This window comes from Geotrypetes seraphini, chromosome 15, assembly GCF_902459505.1.
Source record: "Geotrypetes seraphini chromosome 15, aGeoSer1.1, whole genome shotgun sequence".
In the NCBI taxonomy this organism is placed as follows: Eukaryota; Metazoa; Chordata; class Amphibia; order Gymnophiona; family Dermophiidae; genus Geotrypetes; species Geotrypetes seraphini.
The window spans coordinates 8,082,691-8,100,811 of NC_047098.1; the positions used below are offsets into that span (position 1 = coordinate 8,082,691).

At 40.8% G+C, this 18,121-nt stretch overlaps 1 protein-coding gene across 7 annotated transcripts in view; it reads right to left on the bottom strand.

Annotated features, from left to right (window-relative positions):
- Positions 1-18,121, bottom strand: part of FOXJ3 (forkhead box J3) — an 89,822-nt gene that overhangs the window by 14,949 nt on the left and 56,752 nt on the right. For all 7 annotated transcript variants that reach the window (XM_033921328.1, XM_033921330.1, XM_033921329.1 and 4 more), the window contains 4 exons: positions 15,267-15,395; positions 11,475-11,643; positions 9,113-9,559; positions 159-260 (listed from right to left, as the gene is read on the bottom strand). In XM_033921328.1, coding sequence (XP_033777219.1) covers positions 159-260; positions 9,113-9,559; positions 11,475-11,643; positions 15,267-15,395 — 847 coding nt within the window. The remainder of the gene's footprint in view (positions 1-158; positions 261-9,112; positions 9,560-11,474; positions 11,644-15,266; positions 15,396-18,121) is intronic.

Genomic DNA, 18,121 nt, shown 5'->3' on the forward strand with positions numbered 1-18,121 from the left:
CATTAGCAAATTAGTGCACATTTTAAATTATGCTTTATTGTATCAGGGCCTAATTCACATCTGTTAACATTGAATATAACTTGATGTCAATTTCATTGAAAGCAAGACGTCACTATTCAGTCAGTTCAAAAAGCATCGACAGTGATATGGAAAGGTACCTTGGAACTGTGAAAGATCCACATCAGACCAATTGACACTGCTTGCAATACGACAACTTTCCTTCAACATATCTAGAGTGGCATACCACTCAGTGGGAACACCTACAAAAGCAAGCCAAAAGAGATAAGTTCTTTTCACACGTCAGAATGGGCTCCACAAATGTTTGCTGACTAGCATCATTGAACTTCTGGCAACAAGTTCATGTGAGTTGGACAGGCATTTCTTCAGATACAAACTATAGTCAGACATTTGGAAGTTTCACTACAATTCTGTGGTTCTTACACTGGTTTCTTGTGGTACGTATTAAATGTTAATATACACACATCGAAAGCAACATCTAAAGGCAAAAACTGGTCTTACCCAAAAGTAACTTTACCTTGCATGCTGCGGTCTTCACAAGAGGGCATGTTATTTTCTCTTTTTATCTCTTGTCTGGTTAGAAGCATAGGTGCTCACTTTAGCACATCTAAACCATCCCAGGTGTCAAAGTCCTCCCCAGCCCATCCTCAAATGAATGGCCCTATATGGGACACAAACCGTGCAAATCTGCCCAGTACTGGCCTTCAATCTTCAATATATACCATGATCTCTAATCATAAAATAATGGTATTTATTGAAGAACTAAGGCCAGTACTGGGCAAACTTGCACGGTCTGTGTCCCGTATATGACCATTCATTTGAGGATGAGACTTCAACGGCTGGGATGGTTTAGATGGGCCGAAGTAAGCTTTGACAGAGACTCCAGTAGATGCAACCTAAGCACAGTAATGGGCAGAGCTCTAGGTTTCTGGCTCAGAAATATCTAAGAGAAAGAATTTAAATTAAATCATTAATTTATATAGAGTGTATGGTTGGGCAGACTTTTATGGACCATTTGGGTCTTTATCTGCCGTAATTTACTATGTTACTCTAGGTGGCACTACTGAATTTTTTGGGGGATATGATGATATATAAAAAATAAATCATAAATATCTACCACTCTTTTTGTAAGAAATGGAAAACGAATAATCTGATAACGATTTGAAAGTTTTCATCCTACTACTTTAAAGCACTATCTTCCTATTGGGCAAGCCTCTTGGGTTATCCTCATTCTTGTATAACCAAAGCCTATAAAGAGCTTTGCTATGCTAATCAAGAGTATATCATAGTTACTCACCTGTAGCAGATGTTATCCATGGACAGCAGACAGATATTCTCACATGTGGGTGATATTCAGGGAACCCAGCACAGACAGTCAAAAAGTGTACTGTTACTTTAAAACCGCCCATGTGCTGTTGCCTTCCTGCCCAACATCAGCTAACATGACCATCAGTTCAGTAACAAAACTAAGAAGCCAACTATGTGAATATCTGCCTGCAGTCCTCAGATAAGACATGCTAAAGATGAATAACTATGCTTTATCTAAGTATATTCTCACATGTGGGAATCCCTTACTGCCAGGATCATGCCTCTGAGACGAGGGTTACTGACAACTACCATGAGCCTGATGAAATCAAAAGGGTTGGAGGGAAGTGGACTTTTAAATAGAGAATAAATTTTGTAGAACTGCTTGGTCGAACTTACTATCCCTTCTGCAATGATTCTCCAAACAATAATGGGATGTAAAGGTATGAATTGAGGACCAGGTGCATGCTTTACAGATGTCCTTGATGGGAGAGGAACACATGAACTACTGAAGTCACCATTGCTCGAAATTTGGAATAGTAAGAAGAGTGTTTTGAAATATTAGAATATCTCTTTAGTGCTTGAGACTGCATGGAGATGATGTCGATGCATACTTGGTGGGGGAGACGTGTTTATGCTTCTTAGCTTTCTTATGAGGCTCCTCCGATAATGGTAGAACCAACGAAGAGGAGGTGGAATGGACCGTTGGTGCCAGTGTCGAAGCTGGAGTAATGTGCGGCAGCGGTAAAAAGGGCAAACAGAATAAGAACATAAGCAGTGCCTCTGCTGGGTCAGACCAGAGGTCCATCACACACAGCAGCCCGCTCACACGGCAGCCCATCAGGTCCAGGACCTGTATAGTAATCCTCTATCTATATCCTTCTACCCCCTTTTCTTTCAGGAAATCATCCAATCCTTTCTTGAACCCCAATATCGTACTCTTTCCTATCACACCCTCTGGAAGCGCATTCCAGGTGTCCATCACCCTTTGGGTGAAGAAGAACTTCCTAGCATTGGTTCTGAAACTGTCCCCTCTTAATTTTTCCGAATGCCCTCTCATTCTTGTAGTTTTCAAAAGTTTGAAGAATCTGTCCCTCTCCACTTTCTCTATGCCCTTCATGATCTTGTAAGTCTTTATCATATCCCCTCTAAGCCTCCGCTTTTCCAGGGAAAAGAGCCCCAGTTTCTCTACTCTTTCAGCATATGAAAGGTTTTCCATACCTTTATCAATCTGGTCGCTCTTTTCTGGACCCTCTCGAATATCGCCATATCCTTCCTAAGGTACGGCGACCAATACTGGGCGCGGTACTCCAGATGCGGGCGCACCATCGCTGATACAATGGCAGGATAACTTATTTTGTTCTGGTTGTAATACCTTTCTTGATAATACCTAACATTCTATTCGCCTTCTTGGAGGCCGCTGTGCACTGTGCCGACGGCTTCATTGACTTGTCCACTATTACCCCCAAGTCCTTTTCTAGGGTACTTTCAGAATGCTAGGAATGATTAAGAAGGGGATCACAAACAGATCTAAGAAGGTTATCATGCCGTTGTTCCGAGCCATGGTACGCCCTCACCTGGAATACTGCTTCCAACACTGGTTGCCGTACATGAAAAAGGGCATAGTACTACTCGAAAGGGTACAGAGAAGAGCGACAAAAATGGTTAAGGGGCTGGAGGAGTTGCCGTACAATGAGAGGCTAGAGAAACTGGGCCTTTTCTCCCTCAAACAGAGGAGATTGAGAGGGGACATGATCGAAACATTCAAGATATTGAAGGGAATTGACTTAGTAGAGAAAGAGAGATTGTTCACCCTCTCCAAGGTGAAGAGAATGAAGGGGGACTCGCTAAAGTTAAAAGGGGATAGATTCCGTACAAACGTAAGGAAATTCTTCTTCACCCAGAGAGTGGTAGAAATCTGGAACGCTCTTCAGGGATTCAAGAGAAAGTTAGATAAATTTCTGCTAGACCAGAACATACGCAGGTAAGGCTAGACTCAAATAGGGCACTGGTCTTTGACCTAAGGGCCGCTGCAGGAGCAGACTGCTGGGCACGATGGACCACTGGTCTGACCCCGCAGCGGCAAATCTTATGTTCTAGGTTGAGCGTTGAGTTTCAGCCATAGTCAGTGTACCTGAAGTTGAACCGAAAAGTTTCTAAAAATTACAATTTCATGGCTTTAAGTGACCTCTTCTGCAAACAACAGCAGTGTGCAGGAATAAACTCAATGGTCAAGATCTAGGCACTCGACACACCAATTACACGGGTCTGTACTTGAGATGGCCCTGTAGCACAGAGTGAACCACTTGAAGTCACTAGAAGCCTTGGACATTGATGGAAAAAAATCGATCAAAGGACTCTATGGTCCGGGGAGGTCAAGTAGAAGTAATACTGAAAAAAACGTTCACATTCCTGGCCTGAAAACAGGCTGAAAAGATCCTGTAGGCTTGAAAAACAAAATCAGCAAAAAATCCAAAATCTTTAAAACATGAAATAAAAAGAAGTGAAATATAAAAATACGACTAAAAGTAAGGGAAAAATGAATCAGGAAGGCACAAAAAATTCAAAATCTTTAAAACATGAAATAAAAAGAAGTGAAAAATAAAAATATGACTAAAAGTAAGGGAAAAATGAATCAGGAAGGCACAAAAAATTCAAAATCTTTAAAACATGAAATAAAAAGAAGTAAAATATAAAAATACGACTAAAAGTAAGGGAAAAATGAATCAGGAAGGCACAAAAAATTCATAAGTTTTGACATACTTAGAGAGAATCTAAAGAACAGCTTCTCAGCTCCACAGAAAACTGAAAAGTATGATATTGATGAGCTGATGTTGGGTGGGAAGGCACCAGCCCATGCATGGTATGGCCAGCCTTAAAGTTTTAAAGTGACAGTACACTTTTTGCACTATCCGTACCAGGCTCTGTGAATGTCATCACCTACATGTGAGAATATACTACCTGCTTGTTCTCGGTTAACTATTACTATACCAGTGACAGGATAAATTTGATAGGTTGGTTTTTATGTGCTCCCTTATATGATAATAGTCCACCTTCTGCTTTGTCACTGGTGGGTTTTACAATTACACACAGAGTTTGCAGAGTCTTCTCTAATTACCTAAAGCAAGGGTGTGTGTCAGTCCCTCCTTGAGGGCCGCAATCCAGTCGGGTTTTCAGGATTTCCCCAATGAATATGCATGAGATCTATTTGCATGCACTGCTTTCATTGTATGCTAATAGATCTCATGCATATTCATTGGGGAAATCCTGAAAACCCGACTGGATTGCGGCCCTTGAGGAGGGACTTTGACACCCCTGGCCTAAAGGGAAGAATAAAGGGGCATTATTGTCTTAGTACAACCTCTGGAAACAGCTGCTGTTCATGCAGCATTTCAGTGATGTCCATGATGCTCTACCATTTCTGAGGGTAATGACTGGATTTTGTGTGAGAATATTATACCTGCTTGTACTCAGAGAATACTAATTATGTGATTTATCTCATACTTGCCCATGTGACCTAGGACAATGGTTTTCAACCCAGTTTCAGGGACCACCTGGCCAGTTGGATTTTCAGAATATCCACAATAAATAAATATGTTTCTCATGCTTATTCATCATGGATATCCTGAAAACCTGACTAGCCAGGTGGTCCTAAGTACTGGGTGCAACCCACATATCCTAAGTTAATGGTTTTCAACCTAAAGTGCAGTGAAATTATGGCTGAATGAATATTGGTGTAAACTGAATACAGGCTCATTGATAGTACCCACAGTAGCCTACTTTGATTTTCAACACATATTTGAAGCCTGGAGATGTTGTGTTATTGATTGGATACTGTCTAATCAGATGTCAACTTATCCACCGAGACCAATGGTGTATTCATGGACTGAAAATGGCCAGCCATATAGTCAATCTCAGAGTCGAATGGTCATCATTAATACAAAGGATTTGTATTAATTGGTTCTTTTAAGATTACAACTATCTGATGTCAAGAGTTCTTTTAGCCTTCAGAAAATTGCTTATGCCAACTGAATTGGTTAATATTCTTTACTTGAGTCTCCCAAAAAATATCTTTTAACACTTCTCCAGCTACTATAGAATACAGCTGCAAAATTAATACTTTATAACAGCAAAATTAAGACAGTAACTCCTTTGTTGAAATTGCTTCACTGGTTCTGGTTATTTTAAGTTGCTCTGTTTTTCGTTTAAGACTATTCATGCTCTTGGTCCCAGTTATCTCTATATCTATAGCTTCAATCAAGGATTCATTCTTCCCATTCAGTTTAGTGTAATCAATTACAACTTTCATCTGCTTCAGATTCCCAGAAATTATCAGTGCATAAGTTTATATTGTCATCTATTGCACCAAAAATATGAAATTTTCTCCCATTGAAAATGAGGTTAGAAAATAATTATAGAAATTTTAGAAACATGTTGAAAACTTGGTTATTTACTAAATACTTTTATGAAGTATTATGACCAAGCTTTGCATTTTGTAATTTTTTTTCTTTTCTTGTAAACTGTCCTGAGCTTTGATTTGGGCAGTTTATAAAACTTATTATTTTATATTTATAAGAATTAATGAATACGTATTTTTATTACTTCTTGCAGAAATGTTGACTATCTCAGATTTACTTCTGATGCAGGCATATGCCAAATATGACTATTTTGGGTTTTATGTGATCAAGAAATTTATAGTTTTAATATAGTTTTTGAATATATTTTTGTTTTGTCTGTCTTTTTATTTTGGGAGTATGCATGCCTTTGTTCTTTCTTATTGTATTGTTGTGTACCTGCCTCTCTTATTTTAAAAGGAGATTAAATACTTACCCTGGTAAACGCTTTTCCAGTAGATAGATGAGACATTCTAGACAAGTAGGTTGTGTCCCAATGGCCGTGTGCCATATGCAGAAGGAATCCAATCCTGATTTTTTCAGCTTTATTTCAGAGTTCTTGCTAGCTCCACCTATAGTTAGTATCAAAGTACCGAGAGCCACCAGAGTGGAACTGCGCAGGGGAAGAATGCCTGCTGTGAATTTCATTCCACAAATATGCCATAAAGTCTGAAAAGGCCTCTGGCTCTTGGGGTGTAGTCACCCAGAGATTTATTTATTTAAAAATGTATATCCCACAATTCTATCAGGGTATTAATAAACATACATAAAAGCACAATACAATATAAAGCATGACAAAAATGAACAGTAGACCATCATACAAACTCTTAAAACACAAACATCAAGTTCCAATATTTTAAAACCTTATAATAAGAGCAACCCCTAGCCCCTCCCCCCCAGCCATGGCCAACTAATATACCGCATTAATTAAAATAACAGATTATCAGTCGCCAAGCTCATTTCACAAAAGTACATTCAAACCGTACAGTTTTTAACATCTTCCAGAACTCCAAAATACTTGATGCTTGCCTCACTTCCAATGGCAGAGCATTCCAACAAATTGTTCCTGCACCGTTAACATGGTCTTACGATTCCCTGGCGCAGTGGTTAAAGCTACAGCATCAGCACCCTGAGGTTGTGGGTTCAAACTTGTGCTGCTCCTTGTGACCCTGGACAAGTCACTTAATCCCCCCATTGCTCCAGGTACATTAGATAGATTGGGAGCTTGCAGGGACCGATAGGGAAAAATGCCCAAGTACCTGAATAAATTCATGTAAACCATTCTGAGCTCCTCTGGGAATGGTATAGAAAATTGAATAAATAAATAAATACCGAAGAGATGACACTTCCAAGCACGTCTTATCCATGGACTGTAACGAGTTGGTTGATAAATATGTAGCAATGACCGCAAAACTATGGAAGAAGTAGGGAATTACAGGCCGGTAAGTCTGACTTCTATGGTAAGCAAATTAATGGAAACAGATGGCCCCAGCGAGAAGGCTGCGAAGTAGCCTGTGAGTGCTGCTGGCTCGACGCTCCTCTGCAGCAAGATATTTATGGTCGCGATCGGCGGGAATCAGTTGGGAAGGATGGAGGGTCATCGGCGGTTCTGCTGTGCGGCGGGGGTGGCAGTGGGTACTCAAGGGTTCTGCTGCACAGGGGGATGGGAGGGATAAAAAGATGCTGCAGAGGGAAGGCATAAGGGGATGGGTGAGAGGGGAGGAAAGATGTGGCACATGTGGGGGAAAGCAAAGAGGAAGAATTGGGTGAAGGAGAGGAAGGGAGAGATGATCATGTACATGAAAAAAATAAGCCCTACCTGAAAATAAGACCTAGTGCCTTTTTTGAGCCCCAAATGAATATATTTTCGGAGAATCACAGTATGTAACTTAAAAATAACACAAAGAATTATAAATTCAATACGTACACTGATAGGCAGACAGTGTAACTCTGGCAAAATTGATGTGATGTGTTCAAATTTGGATGCTCATACAACAGTGTAATAGATAACTGAAGTATGTGTTTCTTAGACTGTAGAGGGTCCGCAGCCTTGTGCAAGGAACCAACAGCTATGCCGAGCCCCACCAGGCTAGCCATGCATTTAGTCACCTGCTCAATCAGGAGAGAGGTTAAGCTTTATGCAGCCGCCACTTCCGGCTGTGCCACAAGGTATGTGGCACAAAAAAATGCTCCAAAGACGCCTAATTTGCACAATCCTGGCAAGAATTCACACTAGGAGAGCCCAAACAAGTTTTGGGGCAAAAATTGTAGTTTTGGAGAAGCAGGGAACTCTTGAAAAAAAAAGGGTCACTAAAAATCCAAGATGGCTACCGTCAAGAACTTCATGCCAAAATCACAAAATTTTTCACATATAGCAAACTGCAAAATTGGCAATTTTAGGATTTTTCAGGTGGGGGGACATGCAGAAACCTTCAAAACTGCAATGATCAGGCTCCCCCCCCCCCAACCAATTCATTTCACAGGCTGTGACAGCCTTTACTCACTTTGACCTGTGCTGGAAATGTTCTGCAGCCTGCCTCAGCTCTATTACAGTAGCTGGAATCAGAGAACCACTGCCTCATGCTGGGAAATACTCCTTGATACTGATCTTCAGGCTGCCAGTCAGACTCTGTGTCTGACTGCACATCCACCCTTGCAGACAGAAGGATGCGCTCAGGAATGGATGGGGAGGCGGAATGCAGCCGGCACTTTGCGAGACACCACCTAGTCTCCTAGGTATGTCCAACAGCCTGTGACGAACTTCATCCAGCAGCAGGAGAAGTGGGAACGGCCCAAACTCCTTAGATGCAGATGCAGGCTGGCTGACAGGTATCACCAGGGATTGGCCTGTTAACTGCAGACCAAAGTCTGTGTATTCTCCACGCAGGCAGAGCTGAAGAATTGCTCTGAGCACAAGAAATCCTGAAAAAAGGGATGAAAGACACTATATAAAATAATAAAAAGGAGAGAGCAGAACAAACACACTCCTGCTGGCACATGTGCAGAAGGGAAAAACTGCAGGTGGAGCTAGAGAGCACACTGAAGTAAAGCAGTCATAGACAAAAAAAAATCCGGATTGGATTCCTTCTGCATATAATATGTGGCCACTGGGACACAACCCACTTGTCTAGAATGTCTCACCTATTGCACTGGAAACTATAATATATATATATATTTTTTTTTAATGATTCTACAAAATTGTTTGACTTTTATATTACCACACCTGATTCTAACCATCTGCTCACTCCAAGATGTTTTAGAAGTGTGTCCAGTACCAGTTACCTATTGAGCACTATACATTTCTCAGCTCTAATGGACAGCAAACCAGGTTCTAAGAGACTCCAAATACAACCTCCTGTCTAATAGTATACACACACAACAGCACAATAACTTACCAGCATTGCAGGATAGTGGCTGCTGAGAAGGATGTGTCTGGTGTGTTAAGGACTGGTGCTGATGGTTTGGATGGTGTTGTATATGCTGATGCTGAGACGAATGTTGCGGATGTTGCTGGGGGTGCTGTGACTGGTGCTGTGTGTGCTGCTGGGGGTGAGGTGATGGATGTGGTGAACGCTGTGGAGGGTGCTGATGCTGTGGGATCCCATGTTGTCGATGTGAGGTGTGCTGAGGGTGCGGAGACTGCTGGGCATGCATTTGGGGGTGAGACAGTGGAACTTGTGCAATAGAACTGCTCCCACTAGTGCCGAGGCTACTGACATGGCTATTTGTCAGGCTATTCTGGCTACTGTGTTGATGAGGGCTCACTGTGCTGCTCGGTGAGTGCTGATAAGAACAAGGAGTGTGGGCTTGCGAAGAGGAGTCTGAAGAGATGTTCATCAAACCTGAAAAGTTAAATAAAATTGGGCATTAGTTATACAGTTTAGAAGGAAAATTCTGCCACATGTCAGCCTCCTGTAGACCCAAGTAACTGTGCAGAGGAACAGAAACAAGGTCTACCATACAGCAGCATGCAGTGTGACCACGAAGTCATCACAATGGCTCATACATGGTGATTTCTTGGTCATCTCATCTCCAGTTATCATTTATACTAAACTCAAGAAATTGGTAATATTGTAATGGGCATCACGATAAGAGTATGGATTCATAAAAAGAACAAACAATCCATACAACTGTGTGGAACAATTATAGGCCTCAGTTTTATGTCTGCACTCAAGGCCCATATGTGTATGGACTGAATGTTTATGGGATAAGCTACCATAGAAAATTCTGGCTATGATACATATGCTAGCTCAATCAGGCGAGTGAGAACATTGGTAAACTACCACAATAGCAAGTCACCCCATTTACGAGTGTCCAGTATGGAAAAGAGGTTTAGAGGGTCTCCAACACCCACTCCATTCAACACTGATTGTGTACTTCAAATATCTAATGGGTACTGATGTATGTCCTTGACCCTTATTTTCACCTCCTCCTTGATGTCTCAATTCACACTTACTGTTGTTTCATAGTTCAATGAACCAATTCAAATAAAATATCACAACAGAAAGTATTGTCACTTATCTTTTAATGTGCAGAATCACTAGGTTAGTGTTGGGGGGGGGGGCACTTTGACAGGCCTACTTGTATTTTATTAATTTTTTTTATGGGGCAGATATTTTGCGTGTGTAATACATGCAAAATATCTGTGCCAAGGAAAAAAATAATGAATAAAAAAGACAGGCAGGCCTGTCAAAAAACCTACAGACCTGTCGGTAACTCAGTTACCAACAGGTCTGCAGCAGTCGAGTTTGCCAATAGTAAAATCCAATTCGAAATGGCCAAGCAATTGTTAGTAAACCAATTGCTTGGCTATTTTACATGGGGTTTTGCTAATTTGCATGGGAGGGTCGGGATCGGATCGTTACAGGCTTTAGTGAATGGGGTTGGAGGGAAATTTGGTCACAAAGGGCTCGCAAACACGATTGGTTTGCTTAGTGAATCTAGCCCTATAAAAGGTTAGTTGAAGGGAGGGAGGGAGTTTATAGTGGACTGTAGCAGGCTGCAGCAGGAGGTAGCTGGGTAGAGCTGAGGAAACAAGGAGCGTTAACACATTATTTTCTTAAGGTGTTAATCACATTATTACTACATTAAATGTGCAGCCCTAGTTGACACTGTAATGTGTAGCATACTATGCCATACCTTCTCTTGTTACAGTATTTGAATATTTTACTGCTTGCTGTACACTGCCTTGTGTGAATTCCTTCAAAAAGGTGGTAAATAAATTGTTATAAATAGAGCAAATTGAAAACGAACAAGAGAATGATATGGCATATAGCAGAGTGTGACATAATGGTTAAAGCTACAAGTTCAGCACCCTGAGATTGTGGGTTCAAGCCCTGATCTGCTCCTTGTGACCCTGGGCAAGTCACTTAATCCCCCCATTGCTCTAGGTACATTAGATAGATTGTGAGCCCACTGGGACAATTAGGGAAAATGCTTGAAGTACCTGTATGTAAACTGCTTTGAGTGTGATTGTAAACTACAAAAAGGAGGTATACAACTCCCAAGCCCTAATACTAGTTTACTCTGAATCACTAAACTAAGCAGACAGGATTTGAAAGGCATTGCCTAGTTACATAGAGGCAATCAAATGGTTTCAGATTTATAAAATTATGTGTCACAGGAAAGCCCAAGCCTGAATTTTCCAAGTTTTACCATGTTTCTAATAGCGCTTTTCTAAGTTTCAGTCCAAGTTGTTAGACCATACTCATTGCCATTTAGATAAAAACACCTGTCTTTAAAAGGCCCCAGACTCACCTTGCTGGCTAAGAGACTGTTCAAAAACTGATTTATAGAGGCTTCGGAATGAGGCACTGAGATCTTCAAAGTTATATTCCGAGAAAAGCGTTTTGTCTCGCTCTGGCATGCTGTACTGTGACTGCTGAGGTGTTAGTGACTGAGAGACTGGCTCTGGATGGCTTGTTACCTAACATTAAAAAGAAAAACACCATTGAAATGGGAGCACTTTTTTATTAAACTACTACTGCTATTATTATTATATAATCATTTATATAGCAACACAAAATACAGGAAGCACTGTAACCCAGTGTTCTTCAACCTTTTGATACCTATAGACTGGCGGAAATAAAATAATTATTCTGTGGACCGGCACTTGTCCATGGACCGGCAGTTGAAGAACACTGGGCTAAGTTGTGCCCATCTCCACTCAATCTCCGCCCTACACCCAGCCCCATAATAGTACTAATTGTAACACCATTTTTCATATATACACACAATATAATTGTATTAACAACACATAATGGTTAACCACAAAATTAAAATACACAAAGCACACTGTATGCTTTTTAACATTCATTCCTACCAGAACACAGATAACCCCATGCAAATGCAGGACAAAAACTAAAAGTAATAATATTTACAAACAAACCCTAAGATGCAAGACTCTGCCTGAACAAGAAGCCTTCTCTCTGACATCGCAATGGAGGGCCTCAGAAAAAATAGTTAATGTCTTATTAAAGAAATGACAATTTTGCAAGAGGTAAAACTCTATAGTTTATAAATCTTTCTTGTCGGCTAAGTCTTAATAATAATAGTCTCATTTATAGCTAATGAGACATATGATCAAGAAACTTTTATTTTACTTTTGTGATTATGATAAACATACCAAGGGCCGCAAACTAGTTCCTGGCGGGCCGCAAAATTTGAGACCACTGCTCTAGGGCACAGGTGTCAAAGTTGGTCCTTGAGGGCCGGAATCCAGTCGGGTTTTCAGGATTTCCCCAATGAATATGCATGCACTACTTTCAATACATATTCATTGGGGAAATCCTGAAAACCCGACTGGATTACGTCCCTCGAGGAGGGACTTTGACACCCCTGCTCTAGGGTATACATATTCAGGGCTTCCAGTCTCCTCATACGTCTTTTAGCGCAAATCTCCTATCATTTTTGTCACCCTCCTCTGGACCGCTTCAAGTCTTCTTATGTCCTTCACCAGATACGGTCTCCAAAACTGAACACAATAGTCCAAGTGGGGCCTCACCAACGACCTGTACAAGGGCATCAACACCTTCTTTCTTCTACTGGTTATGCCTCTCTTTATATAGCCCAGCATCCTTCTGGCAGCAGCCAATGCCTTGTCACACTATTTTTTCATCTTTAGATCTTCAGATACTATCACCTCATGGTCCCTCTCCCCATCCGTGCATATCAGCCTCTCACCTCCCAGCACATACGGTTCCTTCCGATTATGAATCCCCAAATGCATTATTCTGCATTTCTTTGCATTGAATTTTAGTTGTCAGATATTAGACCATTTCTCTAACTTTTGCAGATCCTTTTTCATGTTTTCCACTACCTCCTTGGTGTCTAATCTGTTACAAATCTTGGTATCATCCACAAAAAGGCAAACATTACCTTCTATCCTTTCAGCAATATCACTCACAAACATATTGAACAGGATCAGCCCCAGCACCGAACCATGAAGGACTACACTATTCACCTTTCCTTCCTCCTAGCGACTTGCATTAACCACCACCCTCTGGCATTTGTCCGACAACCAGCTTCTAATCTAATCTTTGGGTCCTAACTTCAGCCCTTCAAGTTTGTTCAAGAGCCTCCTATGAGGAACTGTATCAAAGGCTTTGCTGAAATCCAAGTAAATTACATCTAGCATATGTCCTCGATCCAGCTCTCTGGTCACCCAATCAAAAAATTAAATCAGGTTTTTTTGGCACGATTTACCTTTTGTAAAGCCATGTTGCCTCGGATCCTGTAACCCATTAGATTCAAGGAAGTACACTATCCTTTCTTTCAGCAACACTTCCATTATTTTTCCAACAACCGAAGTGAGGCTTACTGGCCTGTAGTTTCTTGCTTCATCTCTATGACCACTTTTGTGAATAGAGACCACATCCGCTCTTCTCCAATCCCCAGGAACCACTCTCGTCTCCAGAGATTTGTTGACCAAGTCTTTAATAGGACCCATCAGAACCTCTCTGAGCTCCATCAGTATCCTGGGATGGATCCTGTCCGGTCCCATCGCTTTGTCCCCCTTCAGTTTTTCAAGTTGCTTATAAACACTTTCTTCCATGAACGGCACAGAATCCACTCCATTTTCTTGTGTAATTTTGCCATACACAGATTGTGTGTAACTTTGCCAGACACAGATTGTGTGAAACTGCAGGATGACTATGCAACACTGGGAAACAAGGCATCTGAATGGCAGATGAAATGTACCATATTTTTTGCTCCATAAGACGCATCTGACCATAAGACGCACCCTAGATTTAGAGGAAGAAAACAAGAAAAAAAACCATTCTAAACTAAATTCTCCCTGCCAGGCTCTGCACCCAACCCACTCCTTGCTAGGCTTTGCACCCTGTCCCCCCTCCCTGCCAGGCTCTGTACTCTGTCTCCCCTCTGGTGGTCTAGTGATAGGCAGGGCAGGCAACCCTAGTGGCAGGTCCAGCGCTGTATGGACATCACTCCTAGCTGGAAGTTTTTCAAAACCTGGACAAAGTGCTGGGTTTTGAAAAGCCGTCTGGATGCCAGGACATGTCTGGTAACCCTACCCCCATCCTCACAGTTTGCAGCCTTAACTCTTCTCGATGGTATAGCCAGCTTCTGGAACACAATATAGGGGGATACACATTCAGTCAGATATTGTGGGCCATGTGATTACTATGTAACAACCGATTTAAGGTAAATGACCATAAATAAACATAAGACACTCCTTGAATGCAACTGCCAAAGCGTTATTTTTTCTTGTCTTTTTAGTAACTTCTGTCTATCTCACATTTCTTCTCTCTCCATGTCCACCATCTTCCTCCTGCAGTCTTATCTGTCCTGTGTAACAAACATCTCCCATCTATATCCTGTTCCCTTCCTTCCTCCTGTTTCTACATCTGCCCTCTTATATTCAGCATTTTCTTTCTGTGTGTGTCTTGTCCTGTCCTGCATTTCATCCTCTTTCTCCCTGTCCCTCCCTCTCCCCCTGTGATCAGCATTGCCCCTCTGTATCTCTATCCCTTCTTCTTCCATGCCCACCATCTCTTATGTCTCCCTGTCCCTTCTTCCCCTCCCCCCAGAGGTCAGTATATCGCACTGTTGCTTTCCACCCCTCAATTCCCTCATAGTTCAGTATGACTCTCTCCTGGGTCTCCAGTTTCTTTCCTCTTCTTTTCTATCCAGCACGGAAGGAAGGAGCGGGCTGTATCAGACATAGGAGTTAACTTGAAGTAACTGTGTATTTCCCAAAGATCATTTCTAGAATAAAGTTTGATGTCACTGAAAAATACATAGGGAGGAAAGAGAACTTGTAAAATAGTCCTATACCTGGAGGTACTTTGCACAATATATAGTCTAGGCTTGACTCAAACCTTTCAGCTTTTTCCAGGATACAAACTCCCAAAAGGTGAGAAATATGCATTGGACAAAATCATTTCAATCAGGCTACACAGGGTTGCTTTTCCTTCTAAAAGGAAGTCTTGCATAACAATTCAAACCATATTCACATCTGTTTACTTTTGTTACCATTTTTTTTTGACTATAGGATAAAGAGACTATACAGTATTTACAAAAGCTTACCGGCGTGTAGCTATGCACACTACCAACACTGTTCAAGTTAACAGATGCCAGGCTCTGGTCAGAGAGGCTGTTGTTAAGGCTACTGCGTGGGCTGTCACTGCCATCCTGATCTGTATTATAGAAAGTTACCTGTAAGAATTAAAGATGAGAAATGTTTCATGTACGAATCTACATATTAGACAAGTAAAATACAAGCAGTACCACATTCATTCAAAGAAATAAAGCAATTAACAGAACTTTAGTTATTGACACATAAATCTGACTGCAAAGAAAACATAAGGAGAGAAAATTGTTCTTTTAGGATCTACTGATGTTTCAGTATTTTAAAAGCTTAAATTTTTAAAGTTTTATAAAACTTTTGTATCTTCCCAGACCTCAATGAAATGTCCAAGATGGTTAAAGATGAACACTAAGCATTACATATAACATACAATGTACAACAAATGCACAAATTCCTTACATTAAAATGAACTTGTCAGTCAACACGCTGAGACCTTGGACTACTCCCTTCTAATGCCAGAATTTTCTACAATATTACAGTTACTCATCCTGCCATTTCCACCACTTCCCCTTAACCCAGTCCCCCACCTAGAAACTCAACCAATCTCTGGAACCAAATATGCTTTAATCATCTTCCTAAAAATTAAGTTCAATTAATCTCCTATTTCCAACAGATTCCACAAGTCTTGATACCAACAGAATAAGCTCCACCTCTAACACAAACTGACATCAGAATTAAGAGTTATATGAACTTAGGTGAAGCACAACTCTCTACAAGAGCGAGCCATCGAAGCTTTTAATCAGCTTGTATCTGTCAAAAATAGAAAGGTAACGCTCTTCCAAGTCACTCATCTAGTAACAAACTGATATCCTCGCAAACACAGCATCATATAAGCCACAGTAACAAATTTGGATATTAACATATAGCATAACTTTATTTTTCTATACCGCCATAATCAAATGACTTCTTGGCGGTTTACAAGGAAGAAGACTGGACAATCGGCGAATTACAAATAGTTAAAATACAACAATTTTCTTAAATATACTCATTATCAGATTATCATGACAACAATATCCACATTTTAAGAAATAAATTTATCAAACAATGCTGACTTAATTTGTTTTCGAAATACACCATAAGACAGCATGGCTCCACTAATGCAACTGCCCAACCAGGACTGCTGCTTACTTGCTTGAAATGTGAAAATCTTATCCAAATAGGTCTTGTATCTGCAGCTAATGATTTTTGGATAAGCAAATAAATTGCTACTCCTAGTTGTCCTTATTGGGTTATACAACACGAAGTGAGATAAAAGGTAAGTTGGGGCTAATCCCCAAATCAGCTTAAAACAAATGCAAGAAAATTTGAATAGTACTTGTGCTTCCACCGGTAGCCAATGCAACCCATTCCAGGTATGTCAAACTCATGACTAACGGATAGGCTGCTACGGTAGCCATGCATTCATTAATGGACCACACTTGAGTTGATGGCATCTAACAACAACATTGTCCCCATTATCAATTACTTAGGAGCCGATGGGCTACACTAAAATACTGATTTTTATCCTCTTTATTCTTCCCATTGCAATTACTTATGAGTCAAATTTACATTATATAATTAACCAGATGTTAAATTTAGAACTCACATGGGCAGCATAGAATTTTCCTGTGGGCTGTATATTTCACACACCTGGTCTATTTTATTGTCCAAAATCTAAAGCCATCATGACTTAGGGCTCCTTTTACAAAGGTTCGTTAGGGCCTTAATGCGCGGAATAGCGCGCGCTAAAATGCTGCTACCGCCTCCTCTTGAGCAGGCGGTAGTTTTTCGGCTAAAAATGCTACGCACCTTCGTAAAAGGAGCCCTTAGTAGCAAACTAACTTTGTGAATGCTAATATAACATTTAATTTAAGGTCTGAACCTAGTATTCTGGAAATTCCCCCAACAAAAAGTGGTAAAACCCTGCAGCCTCCTTGAACATAAGCACATCATATTCACAAAAACATAGCAGACAATAAGCACTCCTAATAGCCTTACTCCATTTCTGAAAATAAGCATTCTAATTAAAACCCAAGAGGTTTTCTTTCATTTTGCTCCTTTTCCCCAGATTGTGGACTGTATTTCTTGGTGCTTAGTCTGAATAACTAAGGGCTCCTTTTACAAAGGTGCGCTAGCGTTTTTAGCACGCGCACCGGATTAGCTATCCGAAAAACTACCGCCTGCTCAAGAGGAGGCGGTAGCAGCTAGCGCATGCAGCATTTTAGCGCACGCTATTCCGCGCATTAAGGCCCTAACGCACCTTTGTAAAAGGAGCCCTAAGTGATGTTATACTTTTGTATTTCCTTTAACATCTATGTATACTGGATGTATTGAAATGATAAATAAAGAAAAAAAAAAGTGACAAGTGTGAAAAGAATTTGCAGTTCTTAATTTTCATCCTGGACTACATACTCCCAGTCTTTATTAATTTTCTTCACATTTCTATTTCACACTATCCAAAGTTCTAGGTGAATTACAACGGAATACACAGCATTAATTCGAGACAATAGACAGCCAGTGAACTTTACAGTGCAGGAATCAGTCCAAGAAGGTTGGCAGGAGGATACCCTTGGGAAGGCTCCATAGGCAGGCAATAATAGAATAGTTTTAAGCTCCTTTTTAAAAGATCCGAAGAGTTGTGGGCAGGGTGTTCCAGAGTTTGGGTCCAACAATACTGAAGAGAGATCTTCTATAAGTTTCTAGTTGAACTAATCATGAGGACGGGACATCAGAAGATCATCCAAAGAACCCAGCATCCTGTTAGGTTTGTATAGGTGTAACAATGTAGAGACATGTGTATGTGCGTGGGGGGGGG